This window comes from Epinephelus lanceolatus, chromosome 22, assembly GCF_041903045.1.
Source record: "Epinephelus lanceolatus isolate andai-2023 chromosome 22, ASM4190304v1, whole genome shotgun sequence".
In the NCBI taxonomy this organism is placed as follows: domain Eukaryota; kingdom Metazoa; phylum Chordata; class Actinopteri; order Perciformes; family Serranidae; genus Epinephelus; species Epinephelus lanceolatus.
Window position 1 is genome coordinate 24,481,486 of NC_135755.1, and position 20,984 is coordinate 24,502,469.

General features: G+C 40.6%; 1 protein-coding gene across 6 annotated transcripts in view; it reads right to left on the reverse strand.

The window, feature by feature from the left end:
* The window catches only part of kcnip4a (potassium voltage-gated channel interacting protein 4a), a 178,861-nt gene that overhangs the window by 54,498 nt on the left and 103,379 nt on the right, over window positions 1-20,984 (reverse strand). The window contains exon 1 of one of the 6 annotated variants that reach the window (XM_033651756.2): window positions 15,901-16,316. The exons of the other annotated variants lie outside the window; for them this stretch is intronic. Coding sequence (XP_033507647.1) covers window positions 15,901-15,958 — 58 coding nt within the window. The 5' untranslated portion in view covers window positions 15,959-16,316. Of the gene's footprint in view, window positions 1-15,900; window positions 16,317-20,984 lie in introns of those variants that run through there. 6 annotated transcript variants of the gene reach the window in all.

A 20,984-nucleotide genomic window follows, 5' to 3' on the forward strand; every position in this document is an offset into this window, starting at 1 on the left:
ATGCTTAATCAAAATAGTAATTATAATGGACTGATTAAAAAAATTAGAAGGCACAACTCACAAATCCAGACATCAGTCAGAATGTTTTGAAACTAGTTTGAGGGCAATTAAGGTTTTAATTAAGTTTTTTTTTCAGTCATCTGAGTCCATTTTAGGCAGTGCAAATGATTAGTCACCTATCTATTGAACAAAAATATCTATTTATCTTTTAATCAGCATTCTTATTCAAAAATGTGTGGAGATTTATGTATGTCAGACCACCACAAACAAACTGCACATCTCAGTTTGTCCTCACACAAACAATATAGGAACCACGATGGAGGGAAATGGCTTTATTGGGATTTTCACAATCCCACCTGTGAATGTGATTGTTGTTTGCATGTTTAAAGTGGGCGTTCATACAAAAACTTGGAATTTGACACCATGAAAACAGCATTACATCACTTCAGTAAAACCAGTAAGGAGGCACAGCACTGAGTACATTTTAGAAACACAAGTAACATAAGCAAATATTAAATCATCTAAATAACTTTGTTTTTACTCTTGCCGGTTGGATGACATTTAATTGCATCTCACTTGTGAAAGCCCCACCATAAGGCAAACAGCTTGGCAGCCTGTGCACTAAGTAGAGCATATAAATAACAGGTGGTCTCCAGTGCCAGACAGACCCGACCACTGAATATTAGATTCACACTTTCAAGGGAAAGAATCGACATCTTAGCGTATGGCACACTGACAAATCTCCAGTGGGCACTGTTTCAACCATTGTTCTGTGCTAAGCTACATGGAAAACATGGGGGGGAAAGTGAAAACACAAACAAAGTTTAATCATGCAGCAGAACTCGTCTTTCACATTATCTGCTATCAATATGCAGCATTTATGTCAACACTACTGAAGAGTGACAACTTTAGGCCAACTTTTCATCATTAAAACAAGACTGATTTCTTCACTCTTACTTTCTAACTCATTATTAGTCCGGTTTCTCAAAGATAATTCCTACAGGGGCAACACATTACCTAATCTCATTTTGATTTCCCCCTTTTTATTCTGAGGTAACAAGAGAAAAGCAAATGCCACCATGCCACTGTCCAGCTCTCCCTGGTTATGATCCAGGTTGTCAAGGTTCCAGCTGCTGCACAATTACGTTCAGCCCTCGACCGTCTCACTCTCATTTGGATAAACACGTTAGCCAACCCACAGACGACGCAAGCTTTCACATCCAATCTAATTTAATTCAAATTTAATAAACTAACCGTCAAAGTGGAAGCAAAGTGTCAAGATGCTATGAAGACGACTGGATGTAAAATGACAGCTGGAGGTGAGGTTGAGATACAGTGAAAAGTCAAAAACGGAGGATTGAAAGCATAATGTCAGATTAAAATATTCGGCCTGCGTGAGTCATCGTGACTGTTGAGCCAATTAGCAGCAAAGTCAGGTGAATCATGCAGAGATGCAACTTATCTAATTAAAACAGCATGACTGATAGCCTCAGAAGCTTCAGTCTGATGAGTAGCAGACTGAAAGATGACCATGCAAATGAGAAAATATGAATGTCTCCATATCTAGAAAAGAGTGACATTTGGATAAACTTATCCCTTGCTTGCAGCAAAAGGAGTCAAACTTTATTTTATACTCAAATCTATCAAATATTTTAATCAGGAATAGACAAAGATGAGTCTGAATCACAACTAAAACATCTTAACAGGCACTTTGCATCACATATTTAATACAAACAATCAACACATGATAACCTCCAGTGCAGATGCTTCAGACAAACTCACAGTCAGTACATAGTCCCATCAAACTACACTCTGTGCTTTCAACTTTGGCATCAACAAGTGGTTGACTCCTACTAAAAGAGGCAAAAAACCCATCCCTTCCAAACATAAAAGGAGTTTGCCGTTTCCTTACCGTCATAGCCAGCTGCTAACAAACCAAATCGCTCCAGCACCTTAACAAAGAGGACCACAACCACCAGCACAGCAATCATTTCCAGTCCCTCCAAGTTCATAGTCAACATGTCGGACGGGTCACAGCTTGCCCATGGCCGGAGACACAGAGCTCAGCGTGTAGCACAGTCTGCAGGCCATTAAACTCTACTTAAAAGCCCCTGCATCTCTGGGTGTGATGAGAGACCGGTACAAGTCAGAGAGGGAGGGAGGGAGGGAGGGGGAGAAGAAGTGTGTGAAATGGAGAGAGGAAGGAGGGGGGAGACGGAGTGGCAAGGATAAAGACGAGGAGGTGTGAGGAGAGAATGGAAAAGAGAGGCAAGGAGGAAAAAGGGAAGAGAGGGGATGAACCTGATCATTGTGACAAATGATGGACAGAATGATAGATGTTAGGCTGTGTGCACTGGTCAAAAGCACCAACGTCACAAAAATCATCATTTACCAATACAAGGTAATTCTAAATTCACTCACATTTGTATATATATGAGCCTAAAGAAGATATTTAGATATTTATTTATAAGATATTTATCAGATTAGTTTTGGTCCAGCCTGAAATACCTCAACTATTAGAAGGATTTCCATAATATTTTGTTAACATATTCATGGTCCCCAGAGGATTTTCTTTTTAATTTATTTAGCCTTTATTTACCCAGGTGTGTCCCACTGAGATCTCTTTTACAAGGAAGACCTGGCCAGGGATAGCAGCAACACAGAGTTTCAACAAGTAAAATATAAAATTAGCATAAAAGCACACAGATTTTATAAGAACAAAAATGACCAGACAAGATAAGACATGAACCTTCCCCTGACTTTTCCTCTCATGCGTCCAATAAGTTGATATTTGTGGTTTGGAGGGAAAATCTCAACTACTCAATGGACTGCCTTTCATTTAGTGCCATCATCAGGTCAATTCTTTAACTTGTCCAAAACCTGCAAAACTAATATCAGTCCCATAGCTGTACTTTGTGTTTCCTGCTAATTGAACATCAGACCTTGCCTGGGTCCTGACCTTCGAATCCATGACTGCTTCATCTGGCGTTGTAACATGAACCAGCGGTTTCTGAGTTGAAATAAAAATCAACCAATGAGCACCTTGGTGGGACCCAATTCCCCAATCAGCGCAGGAGAGACTTACACTGTTGTCAAGCGTTGCCAAGCAGTGCGCCAGAACCAGTGAGGAGTAATAACAAGAATGGCGATCGCCATAGACAAGACAGATGCTGCTACTGAGGCAGTTCTAAATCACATTGTCTTCTCAATATCGCCTGACATCTTAGTTTGTTAGCATGTTAGCATGCTAACATTAGCATTTAGCTCACAACCCTGGAGACCTACTGGCTGGCTGTCAACTCTTAATCTTGTTGTACACAAAAAAAGTTTTCAAATTAATCTCTATTAAAAAATACTTTCTAGGGCTGCAGAGTATATAGTTTTTGAATTGTCTTTGCTTTGTCAACTTGTACGTTGAACATGTTGTGAAAGAGTATAATATTGCACTCAGGATTGTTTTTTTTTTGAGTTAGTTAAAAGAGAGTATCAGAAGTAAACTGCACTTTAAATTGTAATCACTCAATTTTTTATTGGTGCTTTTTGTGTTCCGTTAAATCAGGGGTCGGCAACCTTTGCTATCTAAAGAGCGTTTTTGGCCAAAAAAGAAAAACAAATCTGTCTGGAGCCATAAAACATATTTGAGCCTCATAATAAAGGTCACACAGCCTGTTAAGTTGAATTTAGCCTATCAACATTACGAACAGATATAAATGAGTATTCATTACTACGTTTAGCACAAGGTCTGCAATGGGCTATTTTTGATTATTTGGTACTGATGAAAGTAAACAAATTTGTCCATGCACTATTACATTCTCTTTTTCCCCTGAGACTTTCCCTTTTTGGGATTTGGAATCCACAGCTTTGTAGAAACAATATCGCAGTTGACGAAATGTTAAAATATTTTTTCAAATCGGTGTATAGGCTACGCATTTTTACAGTTGAAGAATGTAAGAATCACTTTAGGCCTACAACAAAAGATGAAAATTAAAACGTTAAAAAAAAAAAAAAAAAAAAATTCATTTACAAATAATTTTCTGTCACAGCCACAGGGAGCCACTGGGGAGGGGCTACAGGTGGTTCTAGAGCCGCAGGTGGCCGACCCATGTTAAACGTTCAGTTTGTTTCGTAAAATAATGTTGAAAATAAGTTCCTTTTATTTTTTCACTCAACAAGCAATTTGCTGTATTTCAGCATTATACTAGAAGCAACAAAAAAGCAGAACTGAGTTCACTTTGATATCCGTTAATTTTGCAAGTAATATTGTGATATTCAACAACGTTATGTATCCTGCATCTTCCTCAAAGTGTGTAGCCCTAATATTTTTTAAATTCAATTCTGCACTGTCTTTCTGTATAGCTTTGTTTTTTTCTTTCCTTGTCTAATGATAATAATCCACAACCTGAAGCTTCACTCTTGATTAGGGCAAAAAGGCCACTTGTCCTTGCCAAATCATAAAGAAGCGTACAAAATCCCTGTGCTCATTAGAGGGCACAACATGTATGAATTACATGTTTAAGCAGTGCTTAATTATAGACATTTTCTCATTGTATCCAAGATGGATTCTGTGTTTCATAAAACAAATCAGAAGACCATTTCGTTTTACACAAAACATCCACAATTCATGACACACATTTCGAATAAAATGTCTGCAGATGAAAAACAGACAACCTTTGAAGGTATAATAACCCCCGTATTATCTTTATAGTCCCAAGAGAACAAAAGAAAGATTGAAGATGGCTGGACACAGCTTATCACAAACAGATTTATGCCTGAATAATAGCAGCAAATCATAGCACAATTGCTGCAGTAATTTCACTTACAGAAAAAAATTCCTTGCCATTGACGTGAAAGATTTCCCCCCTTTCCTATATTTACTCTGTTAGGGAACTAATAACGGGGATGATTGAGCTGTGGCTCAACAAAGAAGCTGTGGGCGGACTGATCAGTGCAAAATGTCAGCTCGACAAATAACCCGCAAATGTGACCTCGCTGTCACCTGGACTGAAAATAAAGCAGGAAACCTTAAGGGAGAGATGACAAGAGAGAGGTCAGAGAGAAAGACAACACGGCAGAGAAGAAAGGACTCGGAGGCTGAGAGTTGAAGTGAGCCTGCGGTCAGCAGCAGGTGGCTGCTGGAGACAAAGGAACAGAATTCATCTGGAGCCTCCTGATTCTCTCAGCAGAGAGAAAACACTGCTTGTTTTGTGTTTTTTAACATCCTATATTAAACACTACAGGGTATATTCACATGTCAGCATATAAAATTTCAGTCCACCTTTTAAATCAAGGAAATCCATGCCCGTTTTAATCACTGCATCACATCCTATGGATACTAAAACAGACATCTGCTTTACACTGTGACCTGGATGTGTCTTTAAAATGGGCCATATAAACTTATAACATCTAGCTGCCAAAAGCAGATGAAAGCAGCCTCTAGCTTTTATCAAATTTTCAAAATAAGCCAAAAAAGGCCAAATATGTCTTTCATGCAAAGCAATATTCAGCACAGCCCAGTACAAAAACACAAGAAGCTGATCCTCCATTCATCTTCACAGCCCGTCAGCTCAAAGGGAATTGTTAGCACAGCTTTTTACCATGGAAACAACCTCTGTGCTGTGCATGCTATTGGACAGCTCATTTATCCCACTATCAGTTACTTTTCCTTTATTTGTGGCATCTGAGCGAGCACCAAATATAGCTCCCGAGCCCCAAGAGTGTGTGTGTGTGTGTATGTGTGAGCTGTCTCTGGACATGACAGGGCAGGCAACTGTGTAGGAAGCTCCAAGAGAGCACAGCTTGTAAAAGTGATAAGGTGAGATAGAAGTCTCGAGGGTAAGAGATGCAGCTTCACCGGGGAGAAAAAAAGACCCTCCAGGTGTGTTTCAATTTGAAGTTATTTTTTGCTTTATTCCCTGAGATGTGTTTCTCTTCAACACTGATATCAGAGCATGACCTAATCTCATAGAAACTTTCTGCACTTTCCAACACTTGCTTTCCAATCACCTTACAACTTTGCATAGGGTGTAATCAAGGGCCCTTGGCTAATGGTAATGGAAATAATCAAGGTTTGTGCATATCATCAGCACACAGTATGCTGTATCAATCAGTGTGTGATTGGTGATGAAGGTAATTGCCAGTGTGGAGCATTGTGGTGTGTTGGTTAAAGCTGGGAGCATGCACTGTACTGTAGGTGACAGAGAATGTCTGCAGCAACCCCAAACTGCATGAGAAATACACTGGCTTGTAAGAATATCACAAGAGTAGTGCATCAAAATTAAAATAAGTTGGTGAGTCACTGATACCCGCTGGGGATTGTGATAATTATGAAGATTATGATAATAAACAAACAATATAAAGTGGCTAAGAGTTTATTACATATTCATATTTGAACAGGAAACTGGATCCAGTATTGCTTATGCTGTCCCTGGATGACTTTTATTTCTTTTTTAAAGGGTAAGACTGATGATATGTTTCGTTTTCTTATTGTAAGCAAATCCCATAGAGCGCCATTGCTGCCCAAAAACTATTAAAATTAAAGTCACTGTTCTACTGGTTGAAATGATCCGTCATTACCATGAACATGGCCACTGTATTTTCTTGACTTAATGCCACATACACCAACCTGTTGCACTAGCACACCAATTTGTATCAATAGTCCCAAAGTCACTTTTCCCTCCTGAGTAACACTCGCTTAAAACTACAGTGCCCAGCTGTTTTCGCAAATCATTCAACCTCCTTAAAAATGAAAGTACATGTTTCACCCATTTATAAAGACCTACATCTTAAGTAGGAACGAACTGGGGCTGAGAGCCATACACAAAATGGGTAAGCAGTAAAGTACTGAGGGATGCGCTAATGCATTGTTGGTTTTTCTTTTTATTGGATTCGTTGACAGTCATAAAATTATAGAGCACTGCCAGCATTACCCTTTAATTTACTCAACGTACTGATTCACTAAAATTCAGTCTGCAGCTGAAAGCACTTCCTTTCTTCAAACAATTCAGTCCTCTGGACAGGTCGCCAGACTATCACAGGGCTGACACATAGAGACAGACAACTATTCACGCTCACATTCACACCCAAGGGCAATTTAGAGTCACCAATTAACCTCCATGTCTTTGGATTGTGGGAGGAAGCCGGAGTACCCAGAGAAAACCCACACTGGCACAGAAGAACATGCTAACTCTGTTACAATGTCAGATGTTCATATTAAACATGGCAGGTAAAACCTCCCCTTAAAGTAAATGAATAAACACCACAAAAGGAATAATATGTGTCTTTACGTTCACTTAAATTAAGTTACAATTGAATGCCCATCTCCAGAGAAAGCACAGTGCTGCAGCATGGCGTTAAAACAAATTAATGTCTTCCATTTGTTTGGAGAAATTACACAAGAAGGCCCCAGTGGCCTGTAACCTTCAAATAATACGGTTAATTGCAAATTAATGTGATCTGGGTCTTGCTAAATTCCCAGTAATGGATCGCAGTGCAATGAGTTTGCAGTCAAATTTGCTGTGCGAGACATTTTCTTGGAAAGAGAACATAACCTTATACAGAGTACTCACATGCAATTAAGTCAAAGGCTCTTTGTTTTAATAGAAGATAATATTAAAGGGCATTCAGGGCTCTGCTATGAAAGACAGGTCCCTCGTGAGGAGTGATATCTTTCAATATTTCACATAATCTTAAGAATCTAACAAGGTTTGATAAATGACATCTTGACAAGGCAAATTAAATATCCTGCTTCTTTGTTGACCATGTACACATGTTAATCTTTGCAATAATTTAAACGTTGGTTTGAACTGCACTGCATTTCAGTCAATCAGCCATTAAAAACACTCCTTTTTCTTTCACCTCTTCTTACTGCAAGGAACTTGATTGTTTGATTTTGCTGCCATCAAGTGGAAACTGCAAGAATCAACAACTGAAAGCTCTGAACCAGATTCAAGAAACTGTCTGATCAATGGGTCAAACCTGCTGTGGTGCAAATAATGAGCACATTAAAACAATCGGCCATATGTTGTTTAAGATTTTATATTAGATAGATAGATTAGATAGATATTTTCAGTAATATTAGACTTCTAACTTCACATTCCCTTCACAGTAATTAATTATACTGTCCTAAAGTGCTATACCATAGGCCAGTGGTTCTCAAATGGTGTGCCACCACACATTATTATTGCAATATTCTCCTGGGTCGATACGGGGAACCTATTTGTTGCCATTCACGTGTGGGAATTTTCAGTATGTGACACATCAAAAGCCCTGATTGGCAGCCAGTGTGAGGGATGATAACAGGAGATTGCTTCATTGTGCGGAGCAAATTACAACGAAGCACCAGCGAAGACGAAACTACCACCGAAATAAAAGAGAAAAAAGACAGTATCACGAAAGCTACTTGTGTTATTTTTGCTTAATTTTATTGTCTTATGTCCTGATAAGAGCGATAACATGTTATAGAAGCTATTGTGCACAGATATGAATACAGGTGTGCCTTGAGATTTTGACTTGCCCTTGGGCACAAATGTTTGAAAACCGTTGTCATAGGCAACTGGATTTGCTTGAGTTTCTCGAAGACGTTTCACCTCTCATCCGAGAGACTTCTTCAGCTCTAACGGACCAGTGCTGTGTCGCAGGCTTTAAACCCTGTGTGGGTGTGAACCCTTACAGAGTCGTTGAGGTCACATGTGAGTTGTTAACCCACCCAGTCATCATGTGTGTCATTAGGGTTAGATGGCTCCAGGTGTAAATGGGTGTTAAGTCATCTGGGGAGGGATCTCAAGACTGCATTGTAGGTGGGTGATAGGTTTTGTCATAGGCCCCCTTCTCTGTTAAACAATGGTCGTTCCAGTTTGACATAGATGGCTTCATTCGCGTCTCTTTCAAACCATCCATCTTCCCTGGCCAAGATGTGAACACTGCTGTCCTCAAAGGAGTGTCCCTTCTCTTTTAGATGTAAATGGACAGCTGAGTCTTAACCTGACGAGTTGGCTCTCCTGTGCTATGCCATGCACTCTAGTGGTTCTCTAGTTTCCCCAATGTATAAATCTGTGCATTCCTGGCTGCATCGGACTGCATACAGTACAATACTCTGCTTCTGCCCGGGGGCTTTGTCCCTATGGCGAACAAGCTTTTGCCTCAGTGTGTTACTGGGTTTGAAGTAAGGGTGGGCGATATATATCGTTAACGTTAATATCGTCACTGTTGTTTTAATGATGTGCAAATTTATGTTATCAAGAATGCAAATGACTTCACAAAAACAACTGAAAACACACGTTGAAACCAGGTTGAAACCCCACACATTCGCTGAACAAGAGTTATGTAACCTGCGTGCAGCAGCACGCCACAGTACGCCTAGGTGGTCACATGATCTCTCACTGGCACCTTCCCAGCAGATTAGCCTGGCGCTAAACAAACATTAGCGAGACAACATGGCAACACTGCCCACGGATGCTCCAGCAGCTTCGGAAGACGTGGGTCAACTGTAGTGATAGGTCAGCCTGTCAGGTGGGAAGTAAGGTCATGCTGTATTGTGTTGCAGGGGAACAATTAAAGGGTTGCTGAAGTACCTGAAGCCTGCGTGGTTAATGACTGGTTTGCGGTCATACCAATAAATAACTGAACATGGAGAAGTGTCAGAAGTAAAGGCAGATGCGAGCAACAGTACTAGTGACTTAGTCTGCATATAGCAACACGCAAAAGTGTCTAGTTTTAGGTCAGGAAAGTTTGCAGTGTCGGAAGACCATCTACGGAGCTACCTAGTCTAGCCACAGTTAGTTGAACGAAGCGGCAACATGGCACAATTTCAAGTCTCCCCGCCAGAAAAGTTCACCTTCAAGGCTGAAGACTAGCGTAAATGGATTAAACACTTCGACAGATTCCGCATTGCTTCTGGATTGGAGACGCAAGCAGAAGAGAATCGCAGGAATGTGATCTTTGAGAGAGCAAAGTTTAATCAAGGGCATTAAGAAACGGGCAAGACGGCCGACAGTTTCATTACGGCACTGCACTGCCTGGCGGAGCACTGCGGTTATGGGGCTCTACATGATGAGATGGTGGGGGGCGGGCTTATGGTGAGTCTGCGGGACAAACGCTTATCTGAACAGTTGCAAATGGACCCGGAATTGACACTACAAAAGGCCGTCACCAGAGTCAAACAGAGCGAGCAGGTAAAAAAGCAGCAAGAAATGTTAAGAACATTTTTCCTTTAAAACAATGTGTCCATTAATATCATCCATGAGAAACAATTACTGAGCTATAACTCAGGCTGTTAAAACCACATATTTAAAAGAATATCGTCTAATTATCGTTATCTTCAAAATCCCCCAAAATATCGAGATATTATTTTTTGTCCATATCGCACACCCCTAGTTTGAAGTGTACTTCAAACCCAGTAACACACTGAGTCTAGTTGCCTATGATATAGCATTTAGGATTACCATGACCTGAATGACTGAGAATCTTCACCAGCATTTATACTGTCCTTGTCTTCAGTAATAGTGTAGATGTATGATGTCTTTTTCTTCAGAGTTATGGAGAAAAACTAATGGTTAGGAATATTCCTAGCTAGTTCCTAGTCTTTTTTAACAATCTTAAGAAAAAAAAATGGACCTATTTCTTTTTTTTAGTATTTTAGTATTTTTACATATATTTCCATACATACACCCTGTAGCTTTAACATAAGGATATGTGGCTGACAATGAAAACAAAAGTCTTACAGACAGACATCGTCCATGTTATGGTGGGGAACAAGGTTTTAAAGCAAACCAGGACTGCACCCTGGGGTGACTCTAAGTATCAGTGTCTGCTTTACAGATGTCAGTATGACAGTATGACCCACTGTGAGCCACATCACTGTCTGTACATGACTAAGCCCACTTTTCTGCACCTGCGGAGCTTCTCCGAGCTGGATGCTGGTCATTAATCCAGCTCTAAGAGAGCCCTCTTAATTCTGGTCACCGCACCCTGTGGGAGTGGAGTGATTACTATCACAGAACAAACTGCTGCACTGAGTGCCACGCCACGACTGAAAACCCAAAACAAGTTCGCAGCCGAAAAAGCCGACTGGTGTGGCTTCTCTTTTCAATTTAAATGCTAATTTAGAGAACTGAAAAACCAGTACAGTATAATGACACAGTGACTTTGAAAAGGGCTGAGATTACATGTTGCTGATAACAAAGAGAACCCAGAGGGAAGTGGGAGCCGCATAGGTGACCCCTCTTCATCTCCTCATGTAAGAGGAGCCTTTTCACATTTGCATATCAGAGAATATGGATATCTGAAGTCTTTTACATGCCATGTGGCTTAATAACACCAATGACATTTTCCAACTGTTGGGAGAAGAAAATCTTTTTCATTTCAATATAATTTTCCAGTGGGAGACTATAGATTCATCCATATGCCTTTTTAAAATTCAAGATAAGCCTGGTCCTCGACAAAGAGCTGCTCTGCAGTCTATAGCGGCTCAGAGTAATTCATAAAGGACAATGAAATTTCATTGTGAACATCATGTACCATATATTAATGACCACTGGGCATTTACCAGAACCCTTAGAAGACTTCTCATTGGCTTGTAGTTAATAGTGTGACATGGATCGATAGACTTGCACCTGAGGTGAGATGAGAGTGCTAAGGAACCATGTGCATACCAAATGTTCTCTCAAATCTCTGTCACATGTGACATCCACCCAGCACTTCTGAACAAGATGAGTGAGTCTGTGAAAAATACTGCGTGTGACAGATGGCTTGGAAAAAAAAATTGATGGAATCAATTTGAAGTGGTTTGGGCATATGGTTCGATTTTACAGTAATTATGTGACTTTGGCAAAGGGACTTTCTCTGAATAAGGTTCATACAGTGAAATCTATTAGGGTTGGTCTTTATTGAGACTTAAGAAGAAATGCATCAGTCAAAGTATGTGTCTGAAAGATGCTGCTATTTGAACCGGTTTAAAAATGGTGCTGGAATCTAGAGTTAAAGTTGACTTAAAGGGACAGTCCACTCCAAAATCAAGACCTACTTTTCCTTTTATCTACAGTGCTATTTATCAGTCTAGATTGTTTTGGTGTGAGTTGCCGAGTGTTGAAGATATGGACAGATTTCTGCCTTCTCTTGAATATAACGTAACTAGATGGCGATCGGATTGTGGCACTAAAATTTAAAAAACTCAGCAGTGATGCGTCTTTCCAGACATCACAACCTGGTTACTCAAGGAAATCCACAGAGCTTGGAGTAAGTAGTTTTATGTAGGAACTACTGTATTTTCTTTCGACTGAACTACACCCGCCAACCGTATCATGGTGCAGAGGGAAGCATCACCCTTTACGTTCAAATACATTTCTTTGCTGCCATTATCCTCACCTAGGGCATCTAAAGCTCAGAGATTACTCATTTTAAGAGTATGGATGTCAGCACTAAATGTGTTTTTCATGTGATCAGATTTGGCTATGAGCGAGCATGGTGATTGGTGGCGTGGCTACCCCCAAACATGACAGCTGCTATCCCTGTGGTCGGCCCAAGTCTCCACTCTGTTCTGTAAACACCAGAAGGCTTGGAAGGAGACGGGGCCAGCAACAAGAAACACACTGGATGTGTCCATCGCCCCTTGTGTTAATGTCACGAAGAATTAGCTCAAGAAAACAAACGTCAGCATAACTTAACTTACTTTACATTACTTATCAACAACCAATGTGCCTTTATTCTGAAAATTAGGCAACTGCTTCATCAAGGTTTTGTACTCCTGTCAGCGACTAGAAGTCACCAGAAACAGCATCAACATTAATTTTTCCAGTTGGTATCTGAGTCACAGTTAATGTTCTGCTGCTTCCATTCGCACAGCTCTACTTCTGAGTGTACCTACCTCACTCCCACACAAACTCTACTCAAACAGCTCCCGACAACACAAACAGGCAAGACATTTAAAATAATATTGACAGAAAGCCCGACAAGGCCAAACACATCAGCGAGTACCACCATAATGTAGCTGGCACGTCTCTTGTCCTCGGGACATTTGGAACAGTGCGGGAACACTCAAAGCCGAGCCAGGCGAGTTTGAAAAGGAGCTGGAGGGCAAAGTTCCTGTGGGTGCTTACTGGACCCTCATCTCTTGTCATGTAGATAAGTGCAGCTATGAGAATTAATGCAAGGCATTAGAGTGGTTAGTGGAGTAGCACTAAGGTCTCTCAGACAGTGCATGTTTTATTATTTCGTCCTCATCTAAAGAGCTCTTCATGGTGTAATTCAGTATGATTTGACAAAATATATGATAGAAATTTCAACTGAACTATTTTGAGCTGGATTTGCACAATAAACTACTTTAATTTGACCTTCTTCAAGGATGTAAGTGTACGAGTGTCTGAAATGAAACAATCAACAAGGCTTGCTAACAATTTTTCTCATTATCAATTCATTTTTGGGTACTTTCTTCAATAAATCAATTGGTTTGTAAACAAAACGTGACAAATGTCTATCCCATTTTTATGAACCCAAAGCTAAAAACTAAAAAAAAAAAACAAAACAAAACAAAAAAAAAAACTAAAATTATTAATCTTAAAATGATACAAGAAAGAGAAAAGCGACGATTGCTCATATGTGAGAAACTTAAGCAGCAAATGTTTGGCTTTATTTTTTTGATAACTGACTTAATTGTCTGTCGATTACTCCGGAGCTAATTAATCTATGAACTAATCAGTTATTCCGATAATTGAGCCTTTACTACACCCCTACCTTGAACTGTGATTGTCCAATTACAGCTTAGCAACTGTAACCAGGAACAGCTGGCCTGCCAAACTTTGGATTTCTTAACATGCTGAAGCAGTATGCATGGGATAGCATTTCCAAAGTAAAAAACACAAGAGCAAAAGTATAAGAAATTAACTAAATTGTATGTTTAACTGCTCTAATATATGTAAACAAATGCTATCATGTCCAAGGAACATTTCTTTAGACTTCTACATTTTATGGGACTATAGGTTATGTAAAAAAAAAGCTCCCCAGCTCTTTATTGAATCAGGAATATTTATATTGTGGGATAGTTACAGATAGTGTTACGTTAGTCCTGATCTGAAATGCTTATTCTCTTCTAAGGCTGAAAGTTAAAGATACAGTTTGAAGTGTAAATCTAAACTCTTGCACACAGAGTTATGTTGGAATGAAATAACAGTCTGAGTTTTTACAGAATACTCATGCTGAAAACATTGAAAAGTTGACCATAGGGCATTTACAACCAACTCATGTGCTGCATCTCAATTGGAATACTTCTGTTATGATTCCATGTAGAACACTGTGTATACTATGTACTTACTGTATTTGCAGAGTGTTTGAATTTCAACAGAGTAGTGTTTCAAATTGAACGTGGCTGTTGTGCACTTGCACAGAAATGACAATCGCAATATTTCACTGCTTTTTCCTCTTCTTTTTAATGGCAAATTGCAACCCGACTGAGCATTACTGCCAACATTTCACCCCAATTGTTGCTCGCCAAAATATCTGCTTGTTTACTTGCTTCATTGGCTGCCATTTTCACAGGCTTGGAGGTCCTTCCCCCTAGTGCTACAAATCCAATATGGCGACCATTGAGGGTGAGAAGTGTCCAGCTTTCCACACTCAACTTTTTGACCCTTTTAATACATCATCAGGTACTCATAGTGCACTGCATTTTGCCGCACACGTCAGTGTGAACGCACTAATGGAGCTAATGTTACCTAACTACAGTGATAAAACCTGCTAGCAACAGATGCCATTTTAGCTGCTGAAACCCAACGTCCCCAGCTAGAAATGAAAAGTCTGATTTAGTCTGTCTCGCAAAAAAATCAAGGACCATTTTCTTCCAAATTACCCTGACATTCAATAGTCAGTCTGCCACTCTTATCATTGTAAACAGAATGTGCTTTGTGTGAGAACTGAAAGCTTGACAGGCGTAGCTACAGCTTTTTTGAGGACAAACCATTCTTGGGCAATCATCAACCAACTGCTGTATTGTGCGACAGTTCTCAAACACAATCTGTGTTACAGTGTCCTTTCATCTGCTTGATATTAGCTGGAAACAATACATAAGTCCATCTATTATCTGCTGTAAGATGGTACGTGTACCTGGATCCCATGTTCTCTTTTCTGGGTCCCTGTGAAATGTGCTTACAGTGCACACAACTGCCCGCTCTATGATCTATTGCTTGAGAGACTTACAAAGAGTCCCTCATTCATTTTGCTTTCAAGCTCTCTCACAAAACCCCAGTGAAATATGACTTGCTGTACTTTAAGTGTCATCCATTCTGTCTGTCTCCCACTACACCACTAAATATAACCTCTAACGGTTATTGTCCGCTGGCCACCCACTAAATATTTCATTGTTCTTTAATAAAGACCGGACTTCCTCGTCTTTTGTTACAGTGACAAGCTGTGACGGTAATGCTGATCAGCACATTATTGCAGGGAGACAGAGATGTAACATAAGCTCATGTGACTGCGTTGGCAGAGAGTCGATGTGGCGTGCTGCGTGCATGTGCTGCCACTGTAAAATCAATATTGGGAAAGGCAAATGGAAAAAGTCAAGCAAGTTTGCAAAGTTCAGACTGAAATGTTTACCAAAGGGTGGCCGAAGTCAATTTCATGGACTGCTGGTGTGGCAACATGAATTCAGTTGGGATTAGAGAGAAAACAGACAATAAATGGGGAACTTTCTGGACACTGAAACGCAAAACATACAGACTGATGCAGGACATTCTCAAACCCAGAAAGAACAATTTATCTGTGTGAGTATTTTAACAATAATTCAACTGGCTGAAGCACAACAAAGAAAAACCAGAAATCTTTTCAAGCAGGCAATTACTTTTCTTCCTGGGCAATTAATTCATGAAAAATTAATCAAATTAAACCGTCTCCTCCCCTTCCCGTTAAGCCTACCTGTCGTCTTGCGCCTTTGTTTCGGCTGAAGAGAGAAGATGACCATTAAAGCCCCCATGATGCCCTCCAGACGTTCTCGCTTAGTGATCTGGAAGTCCTGCTAGATTTCACAGACTTTCACTCCCACACTACGATGGCTCGAGAGTGAAAATGGAGAAAATAAAAACAAAGAGGTGCTGGCAAGCCTTTCATGAAAAATGAAGTCTGCGGTCCAAACTTCCCTTTATATTCACGTCGGATAGGTGGGCAGCATGAAAAGCAGTAGGAGTGGGAGTAACACATGCGTGCCTCCGTTGAGTTTTGAATTTTGACGCGCAGCCCCCTCCCTTCCCCTGTTTTCCCGCTCTGAAGTGCGAGCTTGCTGGCTGATCTCTGCTCTGCAAAAGCTACTTTGTACCAGTTGAGCACCTAGATTAATTGAGTGCTCGGAAAGGGAGCCAGAAACATGCTGGGGAGAGTGGTACTGACGCCCTTTTCAGCGGATCTCTTCTCACACGGGGAGGGAGAGATTGGAGTAAGGCGAGAGAGCTCATGCTGGAGAGATAACCATTATTCCTTACTAGCTGCCTTTTAACTACATCTCCTGCTGGGCGCAGGAGGAAAAAACCATGCTGTGTCCACAACACTGAGCAAAAGCTGATAGCTCATGCTGCCAGTGGCTGGTGTAAATATTTAAATTGTGTACAAGCAATCACTGATGAGATGTGTAAGCGAGCTTCTCCTCTACCTACTAATGCTGACTAGCCATTTTATAAACAGATTAATGAAAGAGGGACATATCTGTTGTAATATCAACATTATCTGATCCATCCACTGTAATGGAAACATGTCCTCAAATCACCAGATGATGATAAAATCACAACTCTATTATTTCACAACAGGCTTTCATTGATGTCCCAAAAGACATTTTAATTTAACTCAACAATAATGGATCCCTCTGATTTATAATGTCAATGCTGGCAGTTGCCAAGAGAGAGAAGACAGTAAACAGAAAGAGGAATGACAGTTTGACTCCTACACTCACTGAAAAAAATCCACTAAGTAAAGTAAGAATGTGTACTTATGCAATATTGATTCAGTCCTCATAACCACAGAGAAGTTATTCCCATCTCATCATGATAAAAAAAAAGTGAGTGCCTCTTCAGAGCTCATTCCGCGGCTGCTTATTTGGCGGTCTCAGACCAACTTCAGGGAAGATCCTCGGGATTATGATGAAGGTCTGGAGGTCAGAATCATGTTAAGGCCCGCATCTTTTCCCTTTCAATCCTTTTGCTCAGACGGAAAAATACCACAGAGATGCTTGTCTGATGTGACACATCAAAAGAGTAAAATAGAATGAAAAATACTTCAGCTCCCTGTGCCACCCACTAACAATTCATTTCATGAATTGTGTGACGGCAGTCCAATTCAAAAGCTAACCACTGCAATCAAGTACCAATTTGCACCTCCTCCATTAACCTGCTTCCTGTCGGCTGTACTTTGTTGCTCTGAGGCCTCCTACGTATGTCAGACTAAGCGTAAGGTACATACTGTAGAGGAGGCTCTGTAAACTGTGCACATAAATAAACTGTGTAAACAAACACACGCACTCACACAAAGGAGTGACCATATCTATTCTGAAGGACCTTGGAATGACCAATGCACATCCTATTTCTTTAGTAAATTGGTTTCTCTCTAAAGGAGTCTGATGAGCAACTGGTCCAATTACTTCAGCGTGGCGCCTGTATTATTATACTAACAACCACCTTGGAAAAATCCCTTTGTTTGCCCACACACCACTGCTTTCTCACTGTAACATGTTAACTTGGTTTCGATTCAAAGTAATGACTCAGACTTTGTGTCTTGCCTGCACTTAGCATCAACTGTTGACTTGATACTATTTGTCCTACTTTGGACATCAGTCCTCACACCACCACTGAGGTCAGACGAGGCTCAACATAGATTCACGAAAGACAGATTTAATTAAGTAGGCTGTACAAAACTGTAGATACAGACCTTGATACTTATCGCCTTCATTCAGGTTCATAAAAATGAACCTTTCCGAAATCTGATCAGATAAACACACCACTCAGTGGATGGTCATTTGTCTTAGATGTAATACTGGAAAATGTGGTAGCTGTTCTGACAATATCAAACTCCCTCCCTTAAACTCCTTGGTGACTCTAAGTGGTTGCAATAACCAACAAACAAGACTAAGGGCTGTTACCGCCAAACATGATCACTAGAAGGATAACAATGTAAGCATCCATACCAATGAGTGATAGCATTCTGTGAACAGTAGTGCCAAGCACACGCTGTGCATTAAAGCTGATGGCAGCTTAAGAAAAGGGTTTTGATAAATCAGAGAGAAAGCATTTCTTTGTTAGTCCCCTCAAGGGGAAATTCAATTTTTTCACTCGGTTGTTAATTTACAGATTAAACACACACAGACCAGAAATGCAACCACATGCACGAACAGGATCTATACACATGGATGGAAAGATGTCAGAGTGAAAGGGCTGCCCATGAACAGGTGCCCCGAGCAGTTGGTGATTCAGTTGAGCACCCTTACTCAAGGGTACCTCAGCAGTGCCCTTGAGCATGAACCGGCACCTTTCCAGCTATCAGTCTACAGTCTGTGATTTGTTCCATATAGGGACTTGACTGGCGACCCCCAGGTTCCCAAGCCAAGTCCCCACAGACTTTTGCTGCTGTCGCCCCTCATCAAATCCACTTTGAGAACAATTTTTAGAGCTACACATTTATAGTAGGGCTGGGCAATATGGAGAAAATAAAATATCACATTACATAACTTGTCGGTGAAGATTCTCAGTCATCCAGGTCATGGTAGTCTTAAGTGCTAATATCATAGGTAACTGGACTTGCTTGCGTTTCTTGAAGACGTTTCGCCTCTCATCCAAGAAGCTTCTTCACGTGACCCCTATGACTCTGCAAGGGTTCCCACCCACAGGGGGTTTATAGTAGTGCTGTAATCGCGATGTCAGGCTGTGCGATTACATAACCGCATGAAAGGCTGCAATTTGCTATTTAATGTAAATAAATGTTAACGTGTGTGCCTGTGGACGTGACTACCTCTCCTGTAGTGTGTGGAGTTTGTTGACATCACGTCCACAAGCTATCCTGGTGTGTGCGGCACGTATGGTCAGGTGACCACTCGGCGTGCAGCAGTGACCAACACAGGCGCTAAAGAAGAGCATGAGCATGACCAAGAACAGGCTGAGTTGGTGGCGAAAAAAACTATTACATGGCGATACTTTGGATTCAGGTATGGCGACGATGAACAGTAAGACATGCTGTGTAAAAGTTTAAAAGTAAAAGTCACCACATCCTGTGGCAACACGACCAATCTATATCAGCACTTGAGAGAGCATAGAGAAAAGTAGGAAGAATGCATGTGAGAGAAAGCCGAGCCGTGTAACGTTAAAGACAAAGAGACAACTGAAACCCGCCAGAGCCTCATAAAACAACAAAGCACAGTTACGCAAACACTGTGTCACGGGGAAATCACAGACTCCATAACAAACTATATAATAACAAATGAAAAACTGAGCAATTTTGCTCGGTTTCGGCCCACTTGACATGCTGCTGTGCTGTGCTATGGCGTGCTGGAATTTGTCATTTACGTGACAACGCCTGAACGCAACACAGGCTCACTCCGCTGTGTGTACAGTGCCGTTCTGCGCTGCTGAGCGAGCAGCGTGTTTGACTGTGCTCAGTCTGTTGATGGTCATTTACACACTGTCCATTACAATAAACTATGTCAGGTCAGTGCCCCCCTCATATAATGTAGGGGAAAAACTGAATCAAGGAAGAAGACTATTGATACCATTTTTTTTTACTATATTGTAATGGCAATCGCAAATCCCGATATTGTCCACTCAAATCGCAATCACGCATTTTTATCAAATCGTGCAGCACTAGTTTATAGCCTAAAATTTTGCACCAGTCATTTCGAACTGAAGAAGCTTCTTGGATGAGAGGCGAAACATCTTCAAGAAATACAAGCAAGTCCAGTTGCCTACAATATTAGCACTTACTATCACATTACATAGATATTGTAGGGTCAACTATTGGTGCTTTCACAAAATATTTATAAAATGAGATCATTAATAATGTGGTAATAAAAACTAAGTTGGTAAAGGCAAATAATAGAACAGCTGAAATAGTCTAAGTTCAGAAAATTACATCACTTTAAAACCAGGAAAAGACAACACTTCTGAGAAGATATCTAATCTTGAATCACAATACAGATATCGATACACTGTACAGCCCTGATTCATAGTTATTGTTATAGTATTTGTTCTTGTTGTGGACAGTCCTTCACAGTCTTTAGCCATGCTAATGGCTCTGTGCATGTGTACTTTGACACAGCAATGCAATTCTAACATGCTCACAATGACAATGCTAACATTCTCATGTTTAATAGGTTCGAAACATTCACCACATTCGCTATACCATGCTGTTCCTACTTATACCTGCAAAACTTAATGCACTATCATCCGTATAACCCACATAATTGTGAGGCTGAGAACACGTGATCCATGCACTGCAGGTTGTGCTCTCTCATATGAAGGGGCAAAGGAAGTCAGGTGATGGCGTATAAAGAGCAACAAAGTCTGCGGAGGGAGCTGGTCAAGGTGGTGGATGGGTCAAACAAACACAGGACTTTGACCCAGGAGACTGTTGTTCCCATCCCATGTAAAAGTCAGTGCTGTTATGTACGTATGCAACTTCATGCCACATCACATCACATACAAGCCCTTGTATGAGGTTATGTTGACCACACTAGTTTAGTGTGTTAGCATGCCACTGCTTCTACTTAGCACAAAACAAAAAAAGAAAGCTGAGGCTCATGGCAATGTTAGTTTTACAGGTATTCTATCTTAAACCAAAGTACTGGACAGTTCAAAATCTGACCGGATGATGGTGTTGGACTAAAAATCAGGGGAAGACCAATGTGACTAAAATTCATCCAGTAACATGAGAAGTGAAAACTCAATACATCTCTCTACAATTCAAAGATTCACAAATTTTGTGATCAAAATTGAGCTCAGAGGATGTGGTCCTCTGTAATGCTGCAGATT